We start from the raw sequence: 22,050 nt of genomic DNA, 5'->3' as shown, positions 1-22,050 counted from the left end.
AAGAACAAAGGAAACCAAAAGAAGTATCAATGGTAATTATATAACTCAATAACCATACTTCAATTTTCTAGTCATTAGCCTAGTTGAGAACCTAAGGATTGCCACAGCTTTGAAGAAACCAGGAAGTATGATGCCTGTCATAGTCATAAGCCCCAGGAAGAATCCTTGTTTACTGCATAAGTTGATCAAGACAGTAGGCCACTACATTTGTGACTGACATGCATACATATATAAATACATACATAAATTAAAAAACTCAATAACCATACTTCAATTTTCTAATCATTAGCCTGGTTAAGCACCTAAGGATTACTAGAGCTTTGAAGAAACCAGCAAGTATGAGGCCTATCATACTTATAAACCCAAGGAAGAAGCCTTGTTTACTTCACAAGTTGACCAAGACAGTAGGCCATTACATTTCAAATAATGGGTTTACCTTGGAAGCCTTATTGTCACACACTACTGCTCTCAAAATATTGGTTAGCACATAAACCGTTAGTTCTCGTTGGTTATATCCAAGGACAAGAAAATCCCACATCCCTAGCACTCTTTGCATTAATAAGTCTTAGCGCTGTGAAAAGAATATTGCAATTGGACTTGAAATTGTAGCAATTATCTAGGAAACCCATGTCAAAGGAAAGAAGAAAATGGCCAATAAGCACTAGCTAAAATAATACCCTGTCCTCTTGTAAGAAGACCTACCAAGTGCATGTAATCACCAATAAAAAAAAGGGGGAAAGAGGAGAATGTTAAAGATCCTTTTGGATTTATGTCCCCATCAAAAAACACACTTCACTAGCCTCTCTTAGAACTTTTTCTCTAATATAGTTCAAATACAGAATTGTTTTTATTGGTAAGTTACACATGCATCTAGTGGGTCATGAATCTATGACCTCTTTGTCCATCCCATTGTTATGGGAGGAGGAAGTGCCACTTGAGCTATAGCTCATTGGAAAATATAAAATTAAGTAAGAAAAATGTATTGTCACCAAGAAAAAAAAAAATCATGAATACCTATAGGCATAAATACATGTATGGAATAAATACATGCATCATAACACTTCAATATAGCCTGAAAATAATACATGTGTTATATAAACAAATTTGCCTCATCTCCTTAAATTCCAGATTTGCCTTCAGATATTGACATGGGACAGAAACCAACAGGAAGAACAATAATGCTTTCTTTTCAAATCAGAACAAGTTTTCTTTGGACATAAAGATAAATCAATACTCTTGCTGACATTTTTTATTAAACGAGGAACTTCTTCAGGAGAATTTCAAAGAAATAACATGCTGCCCAGCCTTTCTTCTCTTGTTTCACCTGCCATACCCTAGGTTATTTCATTCTTCTTCCTCTCTTTTTTTTGCACTTTTGTACTAGTTGAGAAGAAAAGGTACAGGAAAGAAAGATAGGAAGAATAGAGGACCGTTCCAAAATAAAGCACAGAAACTAAAAAATGTACCAAAGTGTGAAATGCCCCAAGCAAACATCCTGAACCCTAGCTCTGCCCTGGGAGAATACAATTCCCCCACCCCCAAAAGAGAAACTTTTTTTTTTAAAATCTCATTAGGCACCTGTCTAGCCTCCACATCAAAAATGCCCAAAAAAATTTATTAAAAAAAAAACTCCAACTCCACACATCAAACACCCATATTACCAAGGCCCCAAAACAAAATCTCACCCCGCTGATAACTGAAAGCACAAAAAAATGCAAAGATACTATGATAACGGTCTTCCCACATTCATTTAGCATAACTAGAATTTCAGCAGTAAATATCCTTTTCTTTCTGACACCCCAAACAATAATAATATGATATCTAGTATATCATTTCTAAAATACCTCATCTTCCTTAGGCCCAGATTTTCCAGGGTGCCACAGTCAAATTTTTAACTTTCAAAATCCAACAGGGAGTACCCAGAAGAATCATTACAGGCTAACAACTGAGAGCAAACTGAGACCAAAGCTGACAGAATAGTAGTGTTAACCACTTAACCTATTCCTTTCTCTTTTTTTTGATAAGCAACCTATTCCTTTCTAAATGAGAGTTTTGTATCTTATTAAAAGGGGGAAAAATTATAGGGATAGAGATGCAGATTGAATGGACTACCTCATGAAACTTGATAAGTTTTGTTGCAATAGTAGTCGTTTCAAATAAACCTGCGGTAATTCGTCTCCCAAAATGCTTGTATAATTCTCCTAGGCATTGAGCAACACCTAGAAAGATTGATATATTTAGAAAAATTATATGAAAGAAACATTACTTATCAAAAGATAATTGAAGGGCTGATTAGGTAAAAGCCTAAATAGACAACAAACCATGAAGAAGACAGAAGGCTTAAATAATGCTTAAACCATGTTAGAAAAATCAGATTATTCAAAGAAGTACTACTAGGAAAATGGTTGTGGCGGTTTGGTCCAAAGGGAAGCTTTTTGGAGAAGGGTTATAGCTCTGTAGTATGGCTCTATGGAGGGAGGCTGGTGCACAAAGGCAGCCCATGGTGCTTATGGGGTAAGCCTTTGGAAATACAATCAGAAGGGGTGGGACTCTTTCGCATTTTATCAAATTTGAGGTGGAAGATGATGGGTATGATATAAAATTCTGGACTGATGTTTGGTGTGGTGATTCTACCCTAAAGTTTTCTTTTCCTGAATTGTACCGTATTGCTTGGAACCAAGATGCTTTTGGAGGATCTTTTACAATCCATAAATGGGTTGATTCTTTGGGAGTTGAATTTCAATCAAGCAATTCAAGATTAGGAATTGGAATGTCTCTATGTTTTTGGATCTATTGTATTCCGCTAAGGTGGAGGGGGTTGGATTAGATAAGCTATGCTGGAGGCCTTCGATTCAAAGAGGTTTTGAGGTTTGCTCTTACCATAGAGTATTAGCTCCTTCACATTCTGACAATTTCCCATGTCAGAGTATTTGGAAACTGCTTGTCCCCAGTAAGGTGGCTTTTTACCTTTGGGTTGCTGCTTTTGGGAACAGCGGAGAACCTGAAGAAGTGAAACATTATTTTGGAGAACTGGTGTTGTATGTGCAAGAGGGATGAGGAGACAGTAAACCATTTATTGCTGCATTTCCCTTTTGGTAGAGATTTATGGGGTTTGGTTTTTGCTCTTTTTGGGGTGGAGCAGATAATGTCTAGAAAGGTTTTCGATCTTTTAGCATGTTGGCAAGGTCATTAAGGGCATCATCAGGGCAGTGAAATATGGAAAGCCATTCCTCATCAGGGAAGTTTTCTTTTACCAATTTATTTGATTTTATCGTTCATTGTGTAACCTTCAGCCAGTATACTTCCTGTGTACTTGTTGATTTCTTTCCAATAATATTATTAATTATCAAAAAAAAAATTATGCTTTCCAAAATATGATGCCCATGCCTTTTTTAGAAACAAAATTATCATACTTTATGTATACCCACGAGAAACATGCATTATAAGCTACATTAAAAAGAATAATTAAAGATTATAGGAAGGTGTCAATGCTGTATGTGTACATGAATTGCCTTTGTGTATATACAATTTTCTCTTTGTGAAGTGTTTGGGACTAGCTTATAACTTTTTGCTTGATTGCTTTTAACATGGGGGGAGTTCGTAAATTCTTCATTGAGTCAAAAAATTTTCATTTAGTTTTAGAGGAAGGGGGTCGTTATTTCATGTTAAGGATTTTTGAGAGGGGCAAATTCTTTATGAGATCAGTCTTTATGGGCAAGAATGCAGCACAATGGCTGATGTCTAACATAGAACACCTTGTTATTGGGGTGAGTTCCAAACAGTTTTTTAATCTTAGAGAAGGTGACACAGCTTTTACTCTCCAATGGAGTTCCAACTCTTCTGGTCAGTTCTTGCTGTTGACTAAGCTCAAAGCTGGTGGGTCTAGGAGGTCGATTATTATACCGGAAGGTAAAGAGAGACATGGTTGGAGGGCTTTTGGTCTTGAATTAAGAAAACTGCTGAATCCTTCTCAATATGCAATGGGAGGAAATGGATTTCCCAAATTCATTCCTCAGGTGCGTAGGTATAACTTGGAGGCTGTAGGTTCTAGAACTTTTGCTGAAGTGGTGCAAGGCTTACATGGAAGAACAGAGGAAAGGAAGCAACCAAAGCAACTAGGAGCCACTGCCAAAAGGAAGTTACCACAGATAGGGGAGGAGAAGATGGGAGTGAATCTGAGAATCTCTGGTGTAAAAGAGGGGGATTTACCGGTGGTGAAATCTGACGGGATGGAGATGGTGGGAGGAGCTAGGAGGGAGCTTTGCTCTTATGAGGTGGCAGAGGTTGGTGAGCAAAACCTGGCAGACACTAGGCTACGTTTCCCTAGTATTAATTTGAATTCAAAAGATTTTGATATGGGGAAGAAGAGTGATGCTAGGAGATCTTGCTGGTCTGGGAGAGGTCTTGTCGTGGAGGTTGATGTGATGGGGAGGAGGCGGGTTTTCTGGGATAGAAAGAAAGGGGGAGATACGAAGTGCAGAGGGGATTCACGTGTAGCTGGTATAGATACTTCTAAGGCTTTTAAATGGGTTCAACGGAGCTCTAAACAAGCTGTAGTTAAGCCTTTTATGGGCCTTGGAACAAGCCCAGAGCTGACCGACACTAGTGAGGGTCTTTTTTAAGGCCCACGACTTGTTGAAGTGGGCGAGAGCTCTTGGGCTGGTGAAGGAGCTTTAGCCCAGGTCCCGTTGGAAGCTGATTTAGAGATAGGGGTGGCGGGCCAGTGCACGTCGTCTTCCGTTGAGCCCTCGCTAGCATCAGGTGAGGCCGTTGTCTTCACCGATACCAGCTCCGGCGAGCCCACGCCGATACAGGGTAAGGACAACGGTCCTTTCTGCGCCGGTACATGCTCCGATGAGCTCACGGTGGCTCAGGAAAAGGCCGATGGCCCTATCTCCGCTGGAAACAGCCCTGTCCTGCCTTCGTTTTTACTGGGCAAGGCCGACGACTCCTTTGTCGAAACTAGCTCCGATGAGTCCACGTCGACACCGAGTAAGTCAGATAACTTGCTTCCGTGGTCACCGGTTGAGGGTTTTTTATTTGTTTTTCTTCTGAGCTTATCGTGGGCTGGACTTTTGGTTTTGGGTGACCATGAAGGGGACGAAGGTGGCTTGGACAACAGTGCCGTCTTGCCGAAAGCTGCCCTTGAATTTGAGCAACCCAGTTCAGCGGAGTTACCCGCGATGGCATTGAGTGTTGTCCCTGGGGCGTGTGCTTTGGTGGAGGAAGGTTTGAATTTTTCTGATATGGGTTTGGGTGGTGAGGATAGTTCACCTATTCCTCTGTTGGCTATCACTCCCTGTGGGTTACCTCTGTCAGATGAGCTGAACCGTGATAACCAGGCAGTGGAGTGTGTGGATATTCGGGATACTTCTAGATGGGTGAAGAATAGGCTCCCTGGTTTTAGTAAACTGGTGGGGCTGCCTTTGAGCCATCATGAGAAGTTATGCATTGCTTTGTTACAAAAGATTGAGAGGGAGACGGAGGCTGTCAAAGTGCTAAACAGGAAAGTTACAAAATCTAGAAAAGCGGTTATCTATAAGGATAAGGGGAAGAGAGAGCTGAGGAACTTGCAGTCTTCGGTTAACTACGATGGTAGGTAGTGGTTGGCTGCTGAGCTTCTTTTCAGCCGGGGACTTCATGTCTTTATGCATTTAAAATTTCTCTCTTGGAATGTTAGGAGACTGAATGACTGTCAGAAACGTTTGATAGTGAAGAATTGTTTGCGTGAGTGGAAGTGTGATGTTATATGCCTTCAAGAAACTAAACTTACTGGTATGGACAGACAGATGGTAGGTAATTTGTGGAGCTGTCCTTATGTGGATATGTGGATTGGGTGGCTTTGGATGCTGTCCAGACAGCCGGAGGGGTTGTGATGATGTGGGATAGAACGGTTTTAGAGAGGACAGAGGTTTTGGTGGGCTCTTTCTCTGTGTCTATTCGGTGGCAAGGGGTGGGGGACGGCTTCAGTTGGGCGTGTTCGGGGGTTTATGGCCCAATTGATAACAATGCAAGGGGGTTAATGTGGGACGAGTTGGTTGGTGTTCAGCATTACTGGAATGTCCCTTGGTGTTGCATTGGGGATTTCAATATTGTCCGCTTCCCTAGTGAACGGTTGGGTAATTCTCATCTTACTCCGGCTATGGAACTTTTTTCGGAGTTCATTGAGGATCTTAATTTGATAGATTTGCCTCTGGAGGGAGGGAGCTTTACTTGGTCTAGCGGGTCAGAGAGGCCTTCGATGTCCAGGATAGACAGAGTTTTGGTGTCTCATGATTGGGAGGAGCAATATCCGAATGTGACCCAACGGATTCTCCCTCGTCCTGTTTTAGACCATTTTCCAATTCTAGTGGAGGTAGGGGGAATGGCGAGGGGGAAAAGTCCGTTTAGGTTTGAGAATATGTGGCTTAAGACAGATGGGTTTACCGATAGAGTTCAGTCTTGGTGGAGTCGGCATTCTTTCTCTGGCACTCCTAGTTTTGTGTTTGCCAAAAAGTTGAAGGCTTTGAAAGAGGACATCGTTCAATGGAACCGTTTGGAGTTTGGTCATGTTGGTCGCAAAAAGACTCATTTATTAGAGACTTTGAAATTGTTAGATGTCAAGGAAGGGGAGATTGGCCTCTCAGAGGCAGAGATTTGTGAGAGAGCTGTGGTGAGATCTGAAGTGGAAAATCTTCTCTCTCTGGAAGAAATCTCTTGGAGACAGAAATCAAGGATGCTATGGATTAAGGAAGGAGATAATAATACTAAATTCTTCCATAAGGTGGCTAATTCCCGTAGAAGGTTTAATCATCTGAGTTTTTTGGAGGTGGACGGGGTGATTTATGAGGAGGATTCCGAGGTGGCTGCTCAGGTAGTAAATTTTTATAAAAATTTGTACCAGGAGTCAAAGGAATGGAGGCCTTTTGTGGAAGGTTTGGAGTTTGATCAGCTAGATGGGTTGGAGAGGGGTTGGCTTGAAAGGAGGTTTAAGCAGGAGGAGATTCTTCTAGCTGTTAATGAGCTGGCTGGAGATAAAGCTCCAGGTCCTGATGACTTCTCTATGGCTTTTTTCCACCATTGCTGGAGAGTGGTGGAAAGGGATGTTCTAGCAGTTTTTGAGGAATTTTATCAGCACAGTAAGTTTGAGAGATCTTTGAACGCTACCTTTATAGCTCTTATTCCCAGGAAAAACGATGCTTCTAATATTCGAGATTTCCGGCCTATCAGCCTGGTGGGGAGCTTGTACAAGATCTTGTCTAAGGTTTTGGCAAATCAAATGAAACGGGTCTTAGATCAATTAATTTCTGAGTCTCAGAATAGTTTTGTGGGAGGCAGACAGATTCTTGACTCAGTTCTTATTGCTAATGAGTGTGTTGATAGTCGTGTGAAGAGTAAGATCCCGGGGGTTATTTGTAAGCTAGACATTGAGAAAGTTTACGATCATGTGAATTGGGAGGCTCTTCTAGATCTTTTAAAGAGAATGGGCTTTGGGGAGAAGTGGTGTAGTTGGATTCGCACTTGTATTTCAATTGTCCAGTTTTCTATTTTGATTAATGGGGCTCCAGCTGACTTTTTTGGGAGCACGAGGGGCCTAAGACAAGGGGATCCGCCATCTCCTATGTTGTTTTTAGTTATGATGGAGGTCTTAAGTAGGATGATGAAAAGAGTTGAAGGTGCTGGCTTGATCAGGGGTTTTCAGGCTATAGGCAGACGAGGTGTAGGGGAGTGTGTCTCGCATCTTTTGTTTGCGGATGATACTATTCTTTTCTTTGATGCGGATGTGGAGCAGATCCTTCATGTGCGAATGCTTCTCCTTTGTTTCCAGGCTGTCACAGGTTTGAAGGTTAATGTCTTGAAGAGCGAGTTGGTTCCTATAGGGGAGGTTGACAATATTCATGCCTTGGCAGAGATTCTGGGCTGCCGGATTGGGTCTTTGCCTATGACCTATCTTGGTATGCCGTTGGGGGCTTCCCATAAGTCCCCTTCTATTTGGAATCCTATATTGGAAAAGATTAGTCGGAAGTTGGCCGGGTGGAAGAAGTTGTATTTGTCAAAAGGTGGTAGACTGACGCTGATTAAGAGTACGCTTTCCAACCTTCCTACTTACTATTTATCCCTTTTTACCATCCCTTCGCATGCGGCTAATAAGATTGAGAAGATTCAGAGGGACTTCTTGTGGGGGGATTCCAAGCTTCATTTGGTGGGGTGGGATAAGGTGTGTGCTCCTAAGGCTAATGGTGGTTTGGGAATAAGGAAGTTAACTACGTTTAACAAAGCTTTACTAGGAAAATGGCTTTGGCGGTTTGGGGTTGAGGAGACTCGTCTTTGGAGGAGGGTGGTGGCTCTGAAGTTTGGGGAAGAGTAGGGGGGTTGGTCTTCCAAACTGGGCAGGGGTGTTCATGGGTGTGGTTTATGGAGAAGTATCCGAAAATGTTGGGAGGTGTTTAGCAAACACATCCGGTTTGAGGTAGGGGTGGGGGATAGAGTGAAGCTTTGGACGGACCATTGGTGTGGGGACTCACCACTCCATCTATCTTTCCCGGTAGTGTTCGGGATTGCTCTAATAGAGAGGCATCGGTGGCCTCGTCTCTTGAACGTTTGGGGACCAAGGCTCGGAGAAGTTGGAAGGTTCTTTTACTTAGAAATCCAAATGATTGGAAGATGGGTGTGGTGGATGATTTCCTTCAAACCCTGGGTTCTAACTTACCTCAATCTGAGCAAGGAGACCGCATGATTTGGAAATTGTCGAAGAAAGGGGTTTTTGACATCCGCTCGTTCTACAATAAGCTCCGAAGCTCCCTGCCTATTACCTTTCCTTGGAAAGGTATTTGGAATGCTAAGGCTCCTACTCACGCCTCCTTCTTTGTTTGGACTGCGGCTTGGGAGAAGATTCTTACAGGGGATATTTTGCGGTGTAGAGGATTTGATTTTATTGATTGGTGCATTTTGTGCCGTTGTAATGGGGAGTTGGCGAATCATTTGCTTCTCCATTGTGACAAAGCTTATCTGTTGTGGAGCTTGGTTTTTAGATCCTTTGGGATTTCTTGGGTCTTGCCAAGATCGGTTGCAGATATGCTTTTCGGTTGGTGGAATTGGTTTGGAAAGCACTCTTCTAGCGTTTGGAATCTAGCTCCGTTGTGCCTAATGTGGTGTATTTGGAGGGAGCGTAATTGGCATACTTTTGAGGATAGGGACAAGTCTGATGACCAGTTGCTCGCTTACTTTAGTGGCTCTCTTTTTGATTGGTCTAGGGCTTGGGGGCTCACCTCTAGTGATTCTATCCCTATGTTCCTTAGTTCTCTTCTCTATAATTAATTTGCTCTTTGTTGTCTCCATTTGTTTTCTTCTTTTTTTCTTTTTCTTCACTCTTTTTGTTTGTTTCCTTCTCTGTATTCTCTGTTCTGCCTTGTGTTTTCATGAGGTAGCTTTTAATATATATCATTCTTACTTATCAAAAAAAAAAGATTATAGGATAGAGAATACCAAAATATATTCTAACCTCTAGTAAATAATCATAAAAGTGACATTGAAATAATGGCATGTAGCTCCATGGAAATTTATGACCCTCAAACACTAACCTCCCTGCCAAAAGCACCAGACAATTGATCTGAAGATTGTTTGAGCTAAAGAAGAGCCATTCCATTCCTCTTTCTGAAGACAGGGATAAAATCGATATTTTACCTCCATTTTATTAAAGGAATGAGTATTCCTCCCACTTTTGGGAGGTCCAGGAATGCTTAGAACTTAGAAGAGATGGAATGGAATGGGCAATCCCTCATACTCATTCCATTCCTTCCCACTAAACTCTCAAACAAGAGAATAGATGGAATATCCTATAATATTTTTTATTCCATTCCTTTCCTCCCTCCTGAAAGGGATGGCTAGTGTATTAGGGCAGCACCACCATCAAATCATTTTCAATAAAATCATTACTTGTGCCAAAAAAAAAATTTCTTGAAGAAAAAATTAATAAAAATATTATCATGTAATCATGTTTAAAAGCCCTAATCTGATCCCATGCAAGTGTCAATAACCACAGTGCATAATACACTTGAATTGGGTCATACATATCCACAAACCAAAAGTTTGCTTAACCAACTAAATCAATTCCTGCAGGCAGCAGTGCATCACCTTACCATGTTGATTTTGTGCAATCGTCAATATGATATCAATTATTTGTTAACAATCAAATTGAAGATACGAATCAAGTTCAAAGGAATGCGTACATAAGAAAATTAAAGTATACATGTCACTATCTAACCACAAGTTGTTAGTTTCTATGACCAACCTGCAACTCTCTGAGGCTCACTTTTCTTCCCATCAGAAAGAAACCCTTGGAGACTGCTCACTCTGGAGTATATCGAAATGGGATCTCCCTTAAATATAATCATTGCCATCGCCACCGATGCCAAATGTCGCATAGGCCGTCGAGCACCAAGAATGAGTAAGGAATATAGCGCATCCTCACATTTTCTTTGCCACAACAATATAGACTCCTGAAATATATAAATTCCAAACCAAAATTCAAATATTACTAATCTCTCTTGCTCTCGCTCTCTCTCTCTCTACAAACAGCAAAAACTCAAGCAATTAATCAATTTCATCACAGACGCATGATTTCAAATTATAAAATCCCAATCCAAAATGTTAAAACTGAATTCTCAAAATCGTTTTCAGTGCCACTGTTGTACTCAATCATAATGCCAACGCTGCTCTCTCTCTCTCTCTCTCTCTCTCTGCCAAAAACTCAAGCAATTAATCAATTTCACAACAAATGCATTATTTCAAATTATACAATTCCAATCCAAAATGTTAAAAACTGAATTTTCAAAATCGGTATCGGTGCCATTGTTGTGCACAATCATAATGCTAAACCTCGAAACCCTAAAAACATTCACAAAATTAGAAACAGGGCAATTTAAGTCTGATTCTAAGGAATGCATACAGATCTGGAAAAACAACGAAAGGTTTTGAAGAAGAGAAGAGAGAGAAAGTGACCTTAGGCTCTTCGTCGATGGCGGAGATGAGATCAGAGAGGAGATCGAAGCAGAGGAGAGCGTCCGGAGGCTGCTGGGCGGCGGAGGCGACTATGGACTCCAATTGCGCAACCAGCACGCCGAACCGCGAGAGAGGCACGTTCTCTCTCACGTACTTCTTCGCCATTTCTACAACGACGAAGACGAAATGCTACAGAGAGTAACAGAGAAATTGCTCTGTAGAAGAAGAAGATTCAAGATTCAAGAATGAGGAGAGAGCTTTGGTGTTTAAAAAAAAAAAAAATGATAGTAGTAGAGTGTGAGAGAAAGGAGCCGAAAGAAATACGGAATTGATCATTAACTGCCCTGCCCCTGCCCCTGCCCGTTGGGGGGATTTGGTGAGGGCATAAAATATGGTAAGTGTTTTTTTTTTTTTTTTTTTGATGAACTAAAATATGGTAAGTTATCACATGTTTGAAAGGTATTTGCAAATTAGTATCTTGAGTTTTAGAGCTGTTTGGCAACCCTACTTAAATACAAAACTACACATTTTAAATAATATAACACACATTTTTACATACTTTTTACCCACACATATATCAAAAACACTCAAACAACATTACTTAAACTAACTCACCAAACTGGCCCTCAGAAACTTGAGTTCTATATAGAACTTGAGGTTTAAAGACTCGCTTCTTACTTGCTGAGTTGAACACTATTATACCACATAGATCTTAAGTCTTAAAGACTCAATTTGTAACTCGAGTTTTATAGACTTGATTTATGCTGGTGCTGCCCCATGTTCTTCATCGTCATCATCATCTCTCGGCAACAATCAATCTCCAACAAGTTATTGCCTTTTGCCGGCGGAGGCAGCAATGGCAGAGCTGGGATCGAACGTGGCAACGATAATGGAGGCTAGAGTGGAGGAGCAGGACGAGATGGGAATGAATTTGGTAATGATTCTTCTAAGTCTTCTAGGGGAGGATTTGGGCTTTTGGGTTTGTTATTGAATGGATGGAGATCAACGGTTGCTACAGATCCACAATTTGCTTTCAAGGTTCTAATGGAAGAGTTGGTGGGTGTTACTGCTTGTGTTCTTGGAGACATGGGTTGCCTCCATTTGCGTTTGAGGGTTTGAGATCCACTGAAAGAACAGGGGAAGAAGAAGAAGAAGAAGAAGACAAAGGCTGATCTGAAAAGAAAATGGTGAAACTCAAGTTTCTAAAATTCGAGTTCTATGTGGATTCATCAGATGCCACCACTTACAAATCGAGACTTAGAAACTCGAGTTTTAGACATTCGAGATGCTAGTTTCCCACATTGTTTTATAACGTGACAACTAACTAAATTCTTTGATATTTAAGGTTATTTGGAAAAAAAAAAAAAAATCTGCCCCGTCAGGTCTAAAGTCTGGCCCGAAACTTTTTTTTCTTTTTTTCTTTTGTAGTAGAATAGTGCGTGGAGAACTCTTCTAGTTTTTTTTTTTTTTTTTCAAATAATAATTTGATAGTTTTTTTTTTTTTTAGGAAATAATTTGATAGTTAATTCTCTTTATTTTCAATTGAAATAGAGAGTGTATATTTCATGGCTATGATTTAATGTTGAGCAAATGCAAATCTAAATTGTGCCAACTCATTAATAGAATTGTATGCAACTAGTGCAAAAAGCACTCTTCTAAACTTTTTTTTTTTTTTTTTTTTTTATGAATAATATCTCTCTTTTTTTTCATTTAAATTTTAATTCAATAGCTACAAATGAGAAGTTGAGAACCGGATAAAGATCCTTTCTATTTCTAAGTGAAATAGAGTGTGTCTATTTAATGGCTATGATTTAATGTTGAGTAAATGTAGGATCTAGATTTTGCCCACTCATTAAACTTAAACTAGAGTTATCAATTTTTAAGAGAATTGGCATTATCTAAATCATATCTTTACTCCACTTTAAATCTTAGCCATTAAATAGACGTTCTCCAAGTCTCCATTTCATTTAGAATTAGAAATTGAAACCACCGCACACATTTGACATGATGGTCACTCCACAAGTATAAATCTTTGTGAGGTGTGGAAGGGTAAAGACCGAGGTTCAAGTCTCTAGAAAAGAGCTTCACACACACATACACTTAGATTAGGCTAAAGTAGAATTTCTATCTTGTATCAAAAAGAAATTGAGAGGATTCAAATTCATTTAAACTCTAAATGTCCTCAATGAAAAGTGAAAACACCAATAAATGACAATAATACTTACCATTACTGAGAGAAAAGAAAATACAAAGGAGGGGAGGTTGATGCAGCAGACTCATATGAACCTAAACAAAAAAAACAAAAAAAAAAAGTTTTCCTCAATGTTACAAAAAGTGCCCATGTAACAATATTATATGCCACAAAATTCGTCTAAGTTTATATGCCAATAAAATAAAGGAGTTTAAAATCACTTTAGTCTTAGCAATGATTTATTCTATGAACTAGTTAGGAGAGGTCAAGGAATTTTGAATTGGTTGGATTACATTAAGAGCAATAATGCCCCAACTCAAAAATAAATTTCGTAGCACTCTTTTGACATGTAAATGTGAGACCCATACAAGTTAATAATCTTGCATGTGCGTCCATTAATTTATTTTTTTATTTTTTTAGGTAAATTGGATTCCATTCAAAGACTAAGATACATAAGTTTCAATCCAGTGCAGTCAAAGAACCAATTTGTGTCCTGGTTCCCCCATTTTTGACTGATTTTTACTGGTTTTGAGGGATTTTACCAAACCAGACTGGTGCCTGATTGAACTGGCCGATCCAATATGGTTTTTAAAATAGTGGTTTCAATATAACCATTGTGGTCAATAAACGTATCAAAGTTGTCTAAAATAACAAAGGCAGCACATAAGATAGAGGATGATCAAAAGTTATAAAAACTTATTGCAGTAAGGTCCCCCTCCTTTTTTGTGATACCATTCCAAGAAACACAAGATTACAAAAGAGTTGGGCTCACCCAACTAAAATGCAGTGGCACACTAGTAGCCAAGTTCGCCAGATTATACACATTACCTATAATATAAAAGAAACTAGACTGATTAAGGTGGGACAAATTAGTTAACAAAATCCTTTCCTGCCAACTGGGAGCTACCTCTCTATTGGACACCTAGGTTGATCTCTTGTTATCACTGAGAAACAAAACGTGGGTGAATCCTAGATTTCTGGCCTTCATAGCTGCAATTACCTTAGCTTCCTGGATGGCATTGAAGGTTGAGTCATATGTGCAAGTAGAGGCACCATGGAAAAGGGCAGTCTCTTGCATGTTAATGGCTTCATAAGCAAATCCACATCTTTTAGCTTTCTTCTACCTAGCACCAGCAACATTGATGATCAACTGCCAAGGACCTTGAAAACACTACTGAGTTCTTGCCTGGTTTGCATGATTATGAGGAGGATTAGAGCAAGTGCTAAGAGCATCCTTGTACCTACAAAGAAGGGATTGAGACGTTAGAAAAACTTCAACAGGATTGGGTTGTTTTCCTTCATGAATCTCCAAGTTTCTATGAGTCCAAATTGTCCAGAGGGTAGTAAAGATAGCTTGCAGACAATGCATAGAGGTTTGATCCAATCGTCTATGTCTAAACAGGGATGCTCCTATCCAATCTTGAATTGAAGTTTGTGTTTGATCAGAGATGTGGATTGCCAAGGCAGATCCATGCCAAACTGCTCTCGCAAAGGTGCATCTAAGAAACAAATGACAAAGGGCAACCACTTTCAATAGGGATCCCTTTTCTTTTCAAAATAAGCTTAGTTGGTAGACTATCATGCAGCAACCTCCACATAATGTTGCAAACCTTCAAAGGGACTCCCATCTTCCAAACCAATTTCCAAGAAGCTAGATGGACATTATGTTGCCTACTACGATTTTCATTAAAGCTAGTTGAGTCCCTATGCAGAAGATTGTAAGCACACTTGACGTTATAGTTGCCCAAGCTAGAACACTAGGATATCAGGACTTGCTCCCATCTTGGAAATTGGGATCCTAAGAATTTCTGAACTGACCTGGGGAAGGTAAACTGTTCTGACTAAACCAGGCTTCCATGTGTGTGAAGTGCAGTCAATTAGATCAACCACTGTACCAAACCTGAAGTTAGGGTTATCAGTTTGGAGGGGATACCAAGGAGGATGATCAAGAGGAATATCATGACCTGACCCTATAAGCCATCCACCCTCCTTTAGCTTTTTTTTTTTTTAGGTCAATGATATTTCTCCAAAACCAGGAATGATGAGATTTAGGCTTACAATCATGGATGGAACTCCTTGGGAAGTATCTGGCCTTAAAGGTTCTGGAGATGAAGGATTGTGGATTATGGCTGATTCTCCAGTATTGCTTTGCTAACATGACTTGGTTCATTATACTGAATTTCTTCAATCCAATGCCACCATCCTTCTTTGGAGTACAAATATTGTCCAAATTGAGCAAGTGCATTTTCCTAACTCCTAAATCATGCCCCCACCAAAAGGCTCTAGTAATTGCATCCATCTTGTTACAAATGCTTTTAGGAACTTTGAAACAAGCCATGGTATATAAGGGCAGAGTTTGGAGGACTGAAGAAATTAGGGTAGTTCTACCAGCCCAAGAGAGAAGCTTAGCCTTCCAACCCTGAAGTTTAGAATTAAGCTTGTCCACTAGGACCCCCTCCTTGATAAAACACAAACCCAACGATTAGTGTAGCAATTATCCTTGTCTCGAGGAAACATTCCCAACATCACCACATTGTTATCAATAAGTGTAGCAATTATTCTAATATGGTGGTAATTCAAATACTTTTATATTCTTATCTTATTATTATCACAATGAGGAAACCTCACAACCCTCAAATGATCACAATTGTGCTTAGGTCCTTTATTGATATTTATATTTAAATATTCATTATATAATATTTTTTATTTTTACATTTATTCTTCTTTTTTTTTATATGTAAAGTTACTGACTAAATTTTTATATTGTTCTATACACCTATATTACTATCAATAAAGAAAGTGACAATTTATTTAAAATCGCCAAAAAAAATATAAGAAATGAGTGTGGAAGTGATCGCCAATATTATGATCTTTTTTATATATAAAACCTATGCTACCCTACCCCAATTATGAATGGTAGAATGGTCACTTATGTCTAATCCATTTTCTCCTATTAACTAAGGGTTACCCTAAGGGTGGTTCCTAAGTTAAAGGGTAAGGCAAATGTCTTGAACCAAAGACATGGATTTGGAAGTTTTATCATGTGTGGGGAAGGTATAAGGCACCCCACAATGCATATTCTAAGATAGTATCTTATTTTGATTTCATTCCTAATGTCTATCGTGGGGGGAGAATCCAATTATGGAAAACGGGCCTGGGCTAAGAGGCCCAAAAGCCAGAAGAAGGGAAAAGACTTAGACCAATGAGGTTGGACCTAATCGAAAAAGGCCCCAGTGGAGGAGACAACTTTTACAAATCCCGAGAAAGAACGTCCGACAAGGATCCATCCTTTGGAATATATCCGAAGAGCATTCCCTCCTCAATGACTTGTCAAGGCTCGTCCAATGCGCAGAATATAGGCAAGGATTCATGCTAGCCAAACAATAAGCAATCCAAGAAGGCTGAAGAAGGAAGTTTTTGGAGGAAGCAACCACTCCCTCAGCATTAAATGCTTTTCACTTACCAACAATGACACATTAATGGTTGAATGACAAAGTAGAATAGTGCTCAACAGCCTGATTACCACCTATTTCTATCTCAAAAGAAAGGGAAAGAGAAGGGATGAAACAATTATCTTCCCCACTTAATATAGGCCCTGTAGGTGAATGACAAGGAGGGTGCCTCCAAGAGTATAAATAGGGATGAATCCCCCATGCACAAGGGATCCAGAAAAAAAAAAAAAAAAAAAAGAGAGAGAAAGTGTTAAGATCAAAACTTAAGGATACATAGTGTAACTCAATATTGTTGTAACCTGTCCTCAGTATATCTACAGACGATTATGTAATATATCATCACAAGTTTCCCACTTATTTCTTGTTAAGTATTTTTGTTATTATTCATCTAGGATTCTTCCATTAATTAGATAGTCCTTGACTCATCTTTATAAATTAGTTGTTACAGATTAGACCCATATCATGTGGTAAATCCCACACTTCTATTATTTGAAAATTTTGATGTGAGTTATGTATTTTCAAATAATAGATGTGTGGTATAAAAATCTCGGTGCAAGCATAGGGGAATTAAGCACAAAGGGCTTAACTCATCCTTTTAAAGGTAATTACTGATGGTTCTCTCTTTATCAGTGGGTTGATAGGACTCGAACGTTGATCTTTAGGCTATTTCCTGTAACACAAAGGACACAGAATCAGAGGGGACCGGTGGGGGACCGGCCAAAAATCCTCCGATGATCAAGTCAGTTACTTTGAACTCTCTGTAACGAAGAAATGTTCTCTCAAAAAGTAAAAGTGTCTGAATGCCTTTACCTTTCATCGAAGAAGCCTTATATAGTGTGTGTGTGGAACGGTTTATCTGTTTACGAACCGTTCCCAATGTCGAGGAGTCCGGCGAATTGGGAGTAACTTCCATAACCGCTGTGGAAGTTACCTAGGTCGGACGGGCCGATGAACTCGTCCATCCATAATCAGGATGGACGACACCTCCAGGATGATCTCGTCCATCTTTAGTGGAAGATGAACGAGATCATCTTGGAAGGCTTGACGTTCATAAATGATAAATAGATCTCACAAGGTATTGCTCGTCCATGTATGGACGAGGTTCGCCAGTACGCTCGCAATTTTCATCGCCTATTGTAGCTTCTTTCGTTGGACGAGACACGTGGACGAGTTATGGACTTGGGATTATTTATGACACCATCAGTTGCCCCCTCGTCCATGTGAGTCGTCCAAATGGTTGAACGTCTTTGTACTGGTGTAATTGGTTTTTTATTATTTGCACCACGTGTCACTTTTTTATTGGCGACTGATTCCGTCGATTTATATTTCCGAGGTAGATGCCACGTGTCGCTTTCGTATTGGTTGGGTCGTTTCGATTACCCAGGTCATCATCCTATAAATAGTGGAATGCCTCCCTTAACCCTTTTCATTCCAGAAATTTTCTTCCTTGACATCCGTCGTCTAGAGCCTCGTCTAGGAGTTCCTCTGCGTCTAGAGTCTTCTTCCGTCTAGAGCCAGGTACTCTTCTTCCCCTCGTCTTTAGGTTTTAAGTTTCTAAATAGAGATGTCTGCTACTTCCTCGTCTACTGATAGCCTTAATAAGGCTATAGACGAGTACTGTGAGGATACTAGTGAGAGGTCTAACTCTAGCAGTGCTAGTGATGAGAGTGGAGGAAGCACGGACGAGAACTACTCTTCTGGGGCCCCTGGGCTCCCTATTGAGGTCGTCCAAGAACAGCTTAGGAGAGCTTCTGGCTCTCAAGCTGGTTCTCCGTCCAATCCTACGGACGAGGTAGAAACCGTCTTCAGTTGCGCTGTAGGCGTCCATTCTAAGACGGACGAACAGAGGTTAAATAGCCTTAAATCCTGGTATCAAATCCCAGACGAGTTTAACCCTAGGCTGCCCGCCCGTGGAGAGTGGTGTTGTGAGCCCCGTTTTGGTATAGGCGTCTATGAATCTTACTTCTTAGGTGGCCTTAGGTTTCCTTTAAATGCCTTCGCTAGAGAGTTATTAGTTAAGTTAGGTTTAGGTGTTTGTCAATTCAATCCTAACGCATGGAGACTAATTATCTCCATGCAAATTTTGTGGAGGGAAGTTTTTGGTAGGGACCGTCCTCTTACAGTGGACGAGTTCCTTTATTGTTATAAACCTTCTGCCATAAGTCAATCTGAAGGTTTTTATCAGTTTACTGCTAGAGGGAATGATTGTAGGTTGATCAAATCCCTAGCTTCGTCTGATAGGAAATGGAAGACGGAGTTCATTTTTGTTTCAGGCTTCTGGGCAGGGAACCCTGTGGACGTTGGCAGGGATCCCTTTCCCCCTTACACTGGGGACCTAGGGAACCTTCGTCCAGAAGGTATGTCCCTTCCCCTTGTTTATTTTTATTCTCGCTTCTATTTGGTATATTTATAATTTCTAACCTTTGTTTGTTCACTGTGCTGTAGCTGCCAAACGTCCGTCTTTGAGCAAATTTCACCGCGACCGCGTCCACAGGGCTCGTCTACATACAGACAGGAGCTTTCGTTCTCTTGTCACGCTTAGACGTCTAGCCAAGTGGGGTTTAGGTCCTGAGCCTTCAGACGAAGCTATCGCCCACGAAGTTACTGTGCGAAAAAGTAAGTTTTTAGCTAAACCTCCTTTTCTTTTTCCTCTTCTTTTTCTTTTTTACGTATACATTCCTAACTTGTTCATCTCGTCTTAGGAATGTCAACAATGAAAGAGAACAGAGGGAAGGAGATTGCAGGAGAGGGGAAACGTCCTGAGAGTCAGACCCAGGATCGTCCTGAGGGTCAGACACGTCCATTGGCTGGGGACAAAAGGAAGTTCTTGCCAAAAAACATTGACTTGGAAGGGCTCCCCAGTCGTAGAGACAAAAGGGTTAAGTCAGGCTCGTCCAAGGTGGTCAAGTCCAAACCTCCCCAGTCCCAGCCTGCCGCCCAGATAGTTGATGTGGACTCGTCCACTCCAGTGGAGTCCACGCCGTCCAAGACTCCACCCAGAACTCCTTTGGCCAAGTCTACCACGCCTGGCTCGTCCCAGCCTTCTACGAGCATTATTGAGAACGAAGACCTGGCTTGGGAACGTTTCCAGATAGCTGTCAAGGACGAGGATATAAACATGTGCTATAACATGGGCTTGAAGGAATTTGAGCATTCAGGCGTCCATGACCTCTTCAAGGTATGCCAGTATCTCTCATCCTTATTTGGTTAGCCACTTTTCCTTATTTAATCACTCTATGTTGCTTTGTTTATTCATAGGCCATGTCAAAATTTATAGCAGCGTCTAGACAGGCAACAGAGCTGGACAAGACGAGAGTCTTGTTGGAGACGAGGATTCAGCAGGTGAATGCTGAGTGTAAAAAATGGGTTGGGGTTGCTGAAAAAGCTAAGGACGAGGTCAAGGAACGTAGCAAGCTGATTGAGGAGCTCAGGACTGATGCAGTGGAGAAGGATACGCGCATTGATCATTTGCAGAAGATGAACGATGAATTGAATGCTCGTCTCTCCAAGGCAAAAGAGGACGCTGTGGCTGAGTTCAAGTCGTCCAAAGAATATACAGACACTTTGGATCACAATTATGCAGCTGGTTTTGAAGATTTCAGAATGGACGCTATTGAGAACTTCCCTGAAGTTTATTTTAATGCAATCAAGCTTAACCTTGCTGCTGCCACAAGCTCTCTTCTCCAGACTGGCTCTGATGACGTCAACGTGGAAGACGACGCTAGTACCCAGCCTCAGGACGCACCTGTTGTGAATGCTCCCCCTTCTTAGGACGAGACTTTTAACCTTAGTGGTTTTTCTTTTCTTTTTTTTTTGTTTGGTCCTTTGTTTTTGGACCTTTCTTTTATGTAACAAGAATACATTATACTCGTCCATGGTTTTAGGACGGGTTTTTAAGTAGTTTTTGCTTTTCAAACTAATCAGGGTTTTTTGGACGTAGGAAGTCCACCCTTTGAATGAATTTTTATTATCTTTGCATGGACGAGTGATTTTATTTTCTTGGACGAATGTTGCTAAGCTATTTTAACTCCAACTTTAGCTTGTCCATGTCGAGATTACATATTTTTCATGTAGTCTAACTCGTCTTAGCAGGTAGTATTTTCAATTAGCTTGATTCGTCTTAGGACTTGCAAACTAATTTTACTTACCATCTTGCTTATTTTGCCAACTTTTTCTCTCGTCCAGGTTTTGGATTGTTTCAGTTGGCTTTGTCTCGTCTATGAGTTGGACGAGTGTGGATGTGGTTTTTTCCTTAGAAAATTTAGACGTTACATCTCTGCGTCCAGAGATTTTGTTCGTCTTGGATTTTTCAACCCTCTTGAGGATTGACTTGGACGACAATATCATGGAGAAATTTCACACAACATTTAGCACATAACATAAATACTGTTTACAGACAAGGCATATGCACACTGATGCCTTTTTTATTTAATAAATACATACTTCATGACTTCGTCCATAACCATAACACAACTATAATAAATAATAAGATCATAGTTTCAAACTCCACACATAAGCAGCACCAATCATAATAGTATCAAACACAAACGGCATCATACGTAGTAGTAGGGTATTTAGACAGATAAGACCCAGTCTCGTCCATAGGTTCACTCTTACTGGTAGTACCTCCTCAGGTGCTCCACGTTCCAAGGATGTTCCAGCTTTCTCCCATCCAGGGCCTCCAGGTAGTAGGATCCTTGCCTTTTACAGTTGATAACTCTATAGGGTCCTTCCCAGTTTGGGCCCAATTTCCCATGTGCTGGGTTCTTGGTCGACAGAGAGACCTTTCTCAGGACGAGGTCTCCAATGTTGAAACGCCTAGGCTTCACCATCGCGTCATACTGCTTAGCCATGAGATTCTTATACTTTGCTGCCCGGTGTTCTGCGTTTGTCCTTACCTCGTCTATTAGATCGAGGTTCAAACGAAGCTGATCTTCATTATCCTTGTCTTGATACATCATCACCCTGTGATTAGCCATATGTACTTCTGCAGGTATGACTGCATCACTTCCATAGGCTAGTTTGAAAGGAGTCTCTCCTGTAGGTGTCCTCACTGTGGTCCTATATGCCCATAAAACTCCTGGTAATTCATCTGGCCACACTCCCTTTGCCCCCTCAAGCCGAGTCTTGATGATTTTCAACAAAGATCGGTTTGCAACTTCAGCCTGGCCGTTGGCTTGGGGGTGTGCAGGCGAGGAGTAATGGTTCTGAATTCCAAAATGTAAGCAGAAGTCCTTGAAGAGTGCATTGTCAAATTGTCGTCCGTTATCAGACACCAATACCTTCGGCACTCCAAATCTGCATACGATGTTCTTCCACACGAAGTTTTTCACGTTTTGTTGTGTGATATTTGCCAACGGTTCTGCCTCCACCCATTTGGTGAAGTAATCGATGCCCACCACTAGAAACTTCATCTGCCTTACTCCC

At 40.7% G+C, this 22,050-nt stretch overlaps 2 protein-coding genes across 5 annotated transcripts in view; one reads left to right on the top strand and one right to left on the bottom strand.

Moving 5' to 3' along the window:
- Nucleotides 1–11,297, bottom strand: part of LOC115975809 (protein SWEETIE) — a 71,074-nt gene extending 59,777 nt beyond the window's left edge. Inside the window, exons 1-3 of one of the 4 annotated variants that reach the window (XM_031096798.1) lie at nucleotides 10,981–11,297; nucleotides 10,271–10,478; nucleotides 2,113–2,219 (exon numbers count right to left, since the gene is read on the bottom strand). In XM_031096798.1, the coding sequence (XP_030952658.1) occupies nucleotides 2,113–2,219; nucleotides 10,271–10,478; nucleotides 10,981–11,145 (480 nt within the window). In that variant the 5' untranslated portion in view covers nucleotides 11,146–11,297. Of the gene's footprint in view, nucleotides 1–58; nucleotides 167–2,112; nucleotides 2,220–10,270; nucleotides 10,479–10,980 lie in introns of those variants that run through there. The other 3 variants (XM_031096799.1, XM_031096800.1, XM_031096801.1) reach the window with 3 other exon arrangements.
- A 7,243-nt stretch (nucleotides 11,298–18,540) lies between these two features.
- On the top strand, nucleotides 18,541–19,867 carry LOC115978157. Its single transcript, XM_031100178.1, has 3 exons — nucleotides 18,541–18,980; nucleotides 19,069–19,239; nucleotides 19,326–19,867. Exons 1-3 carry the CDS (start codon nucleotides 18,698–18,700, stop codon nucleotides 19,832–19,834), a joined length of 963 nt encoding a protein of 320 aa, XP_030956038.1. The 5' UTR covers nucleotides 18,541–18,697; the 3' UTR covers nucleotides 19,835–19,867.
- The last annotated feature ends 2,183 nt before the right edge of the window (nucleotides 19,868–22,050 follow it).

The sequence above is a fragment of the Quercus lobata genome, chromosome 2 (genome assembly GCF_001633185.2).
Source record: "Quercus lobata isolate SW786 chromosome 2, ValleyOak3.0 Primary Assembly, whole genome shotgun sequence".
Lineage (NCBI taxonomy): Eukaryota > Viridiplantae > Streptophyta > Magnoliopsida > Fagales > Fagaceae > Quercus > Quercus lobata.
The sequence above is the reverse complement of the archived record's forward strand: the minus strand, read 5'-3'. Positions and strand labels throughout refer to the sequence as shown.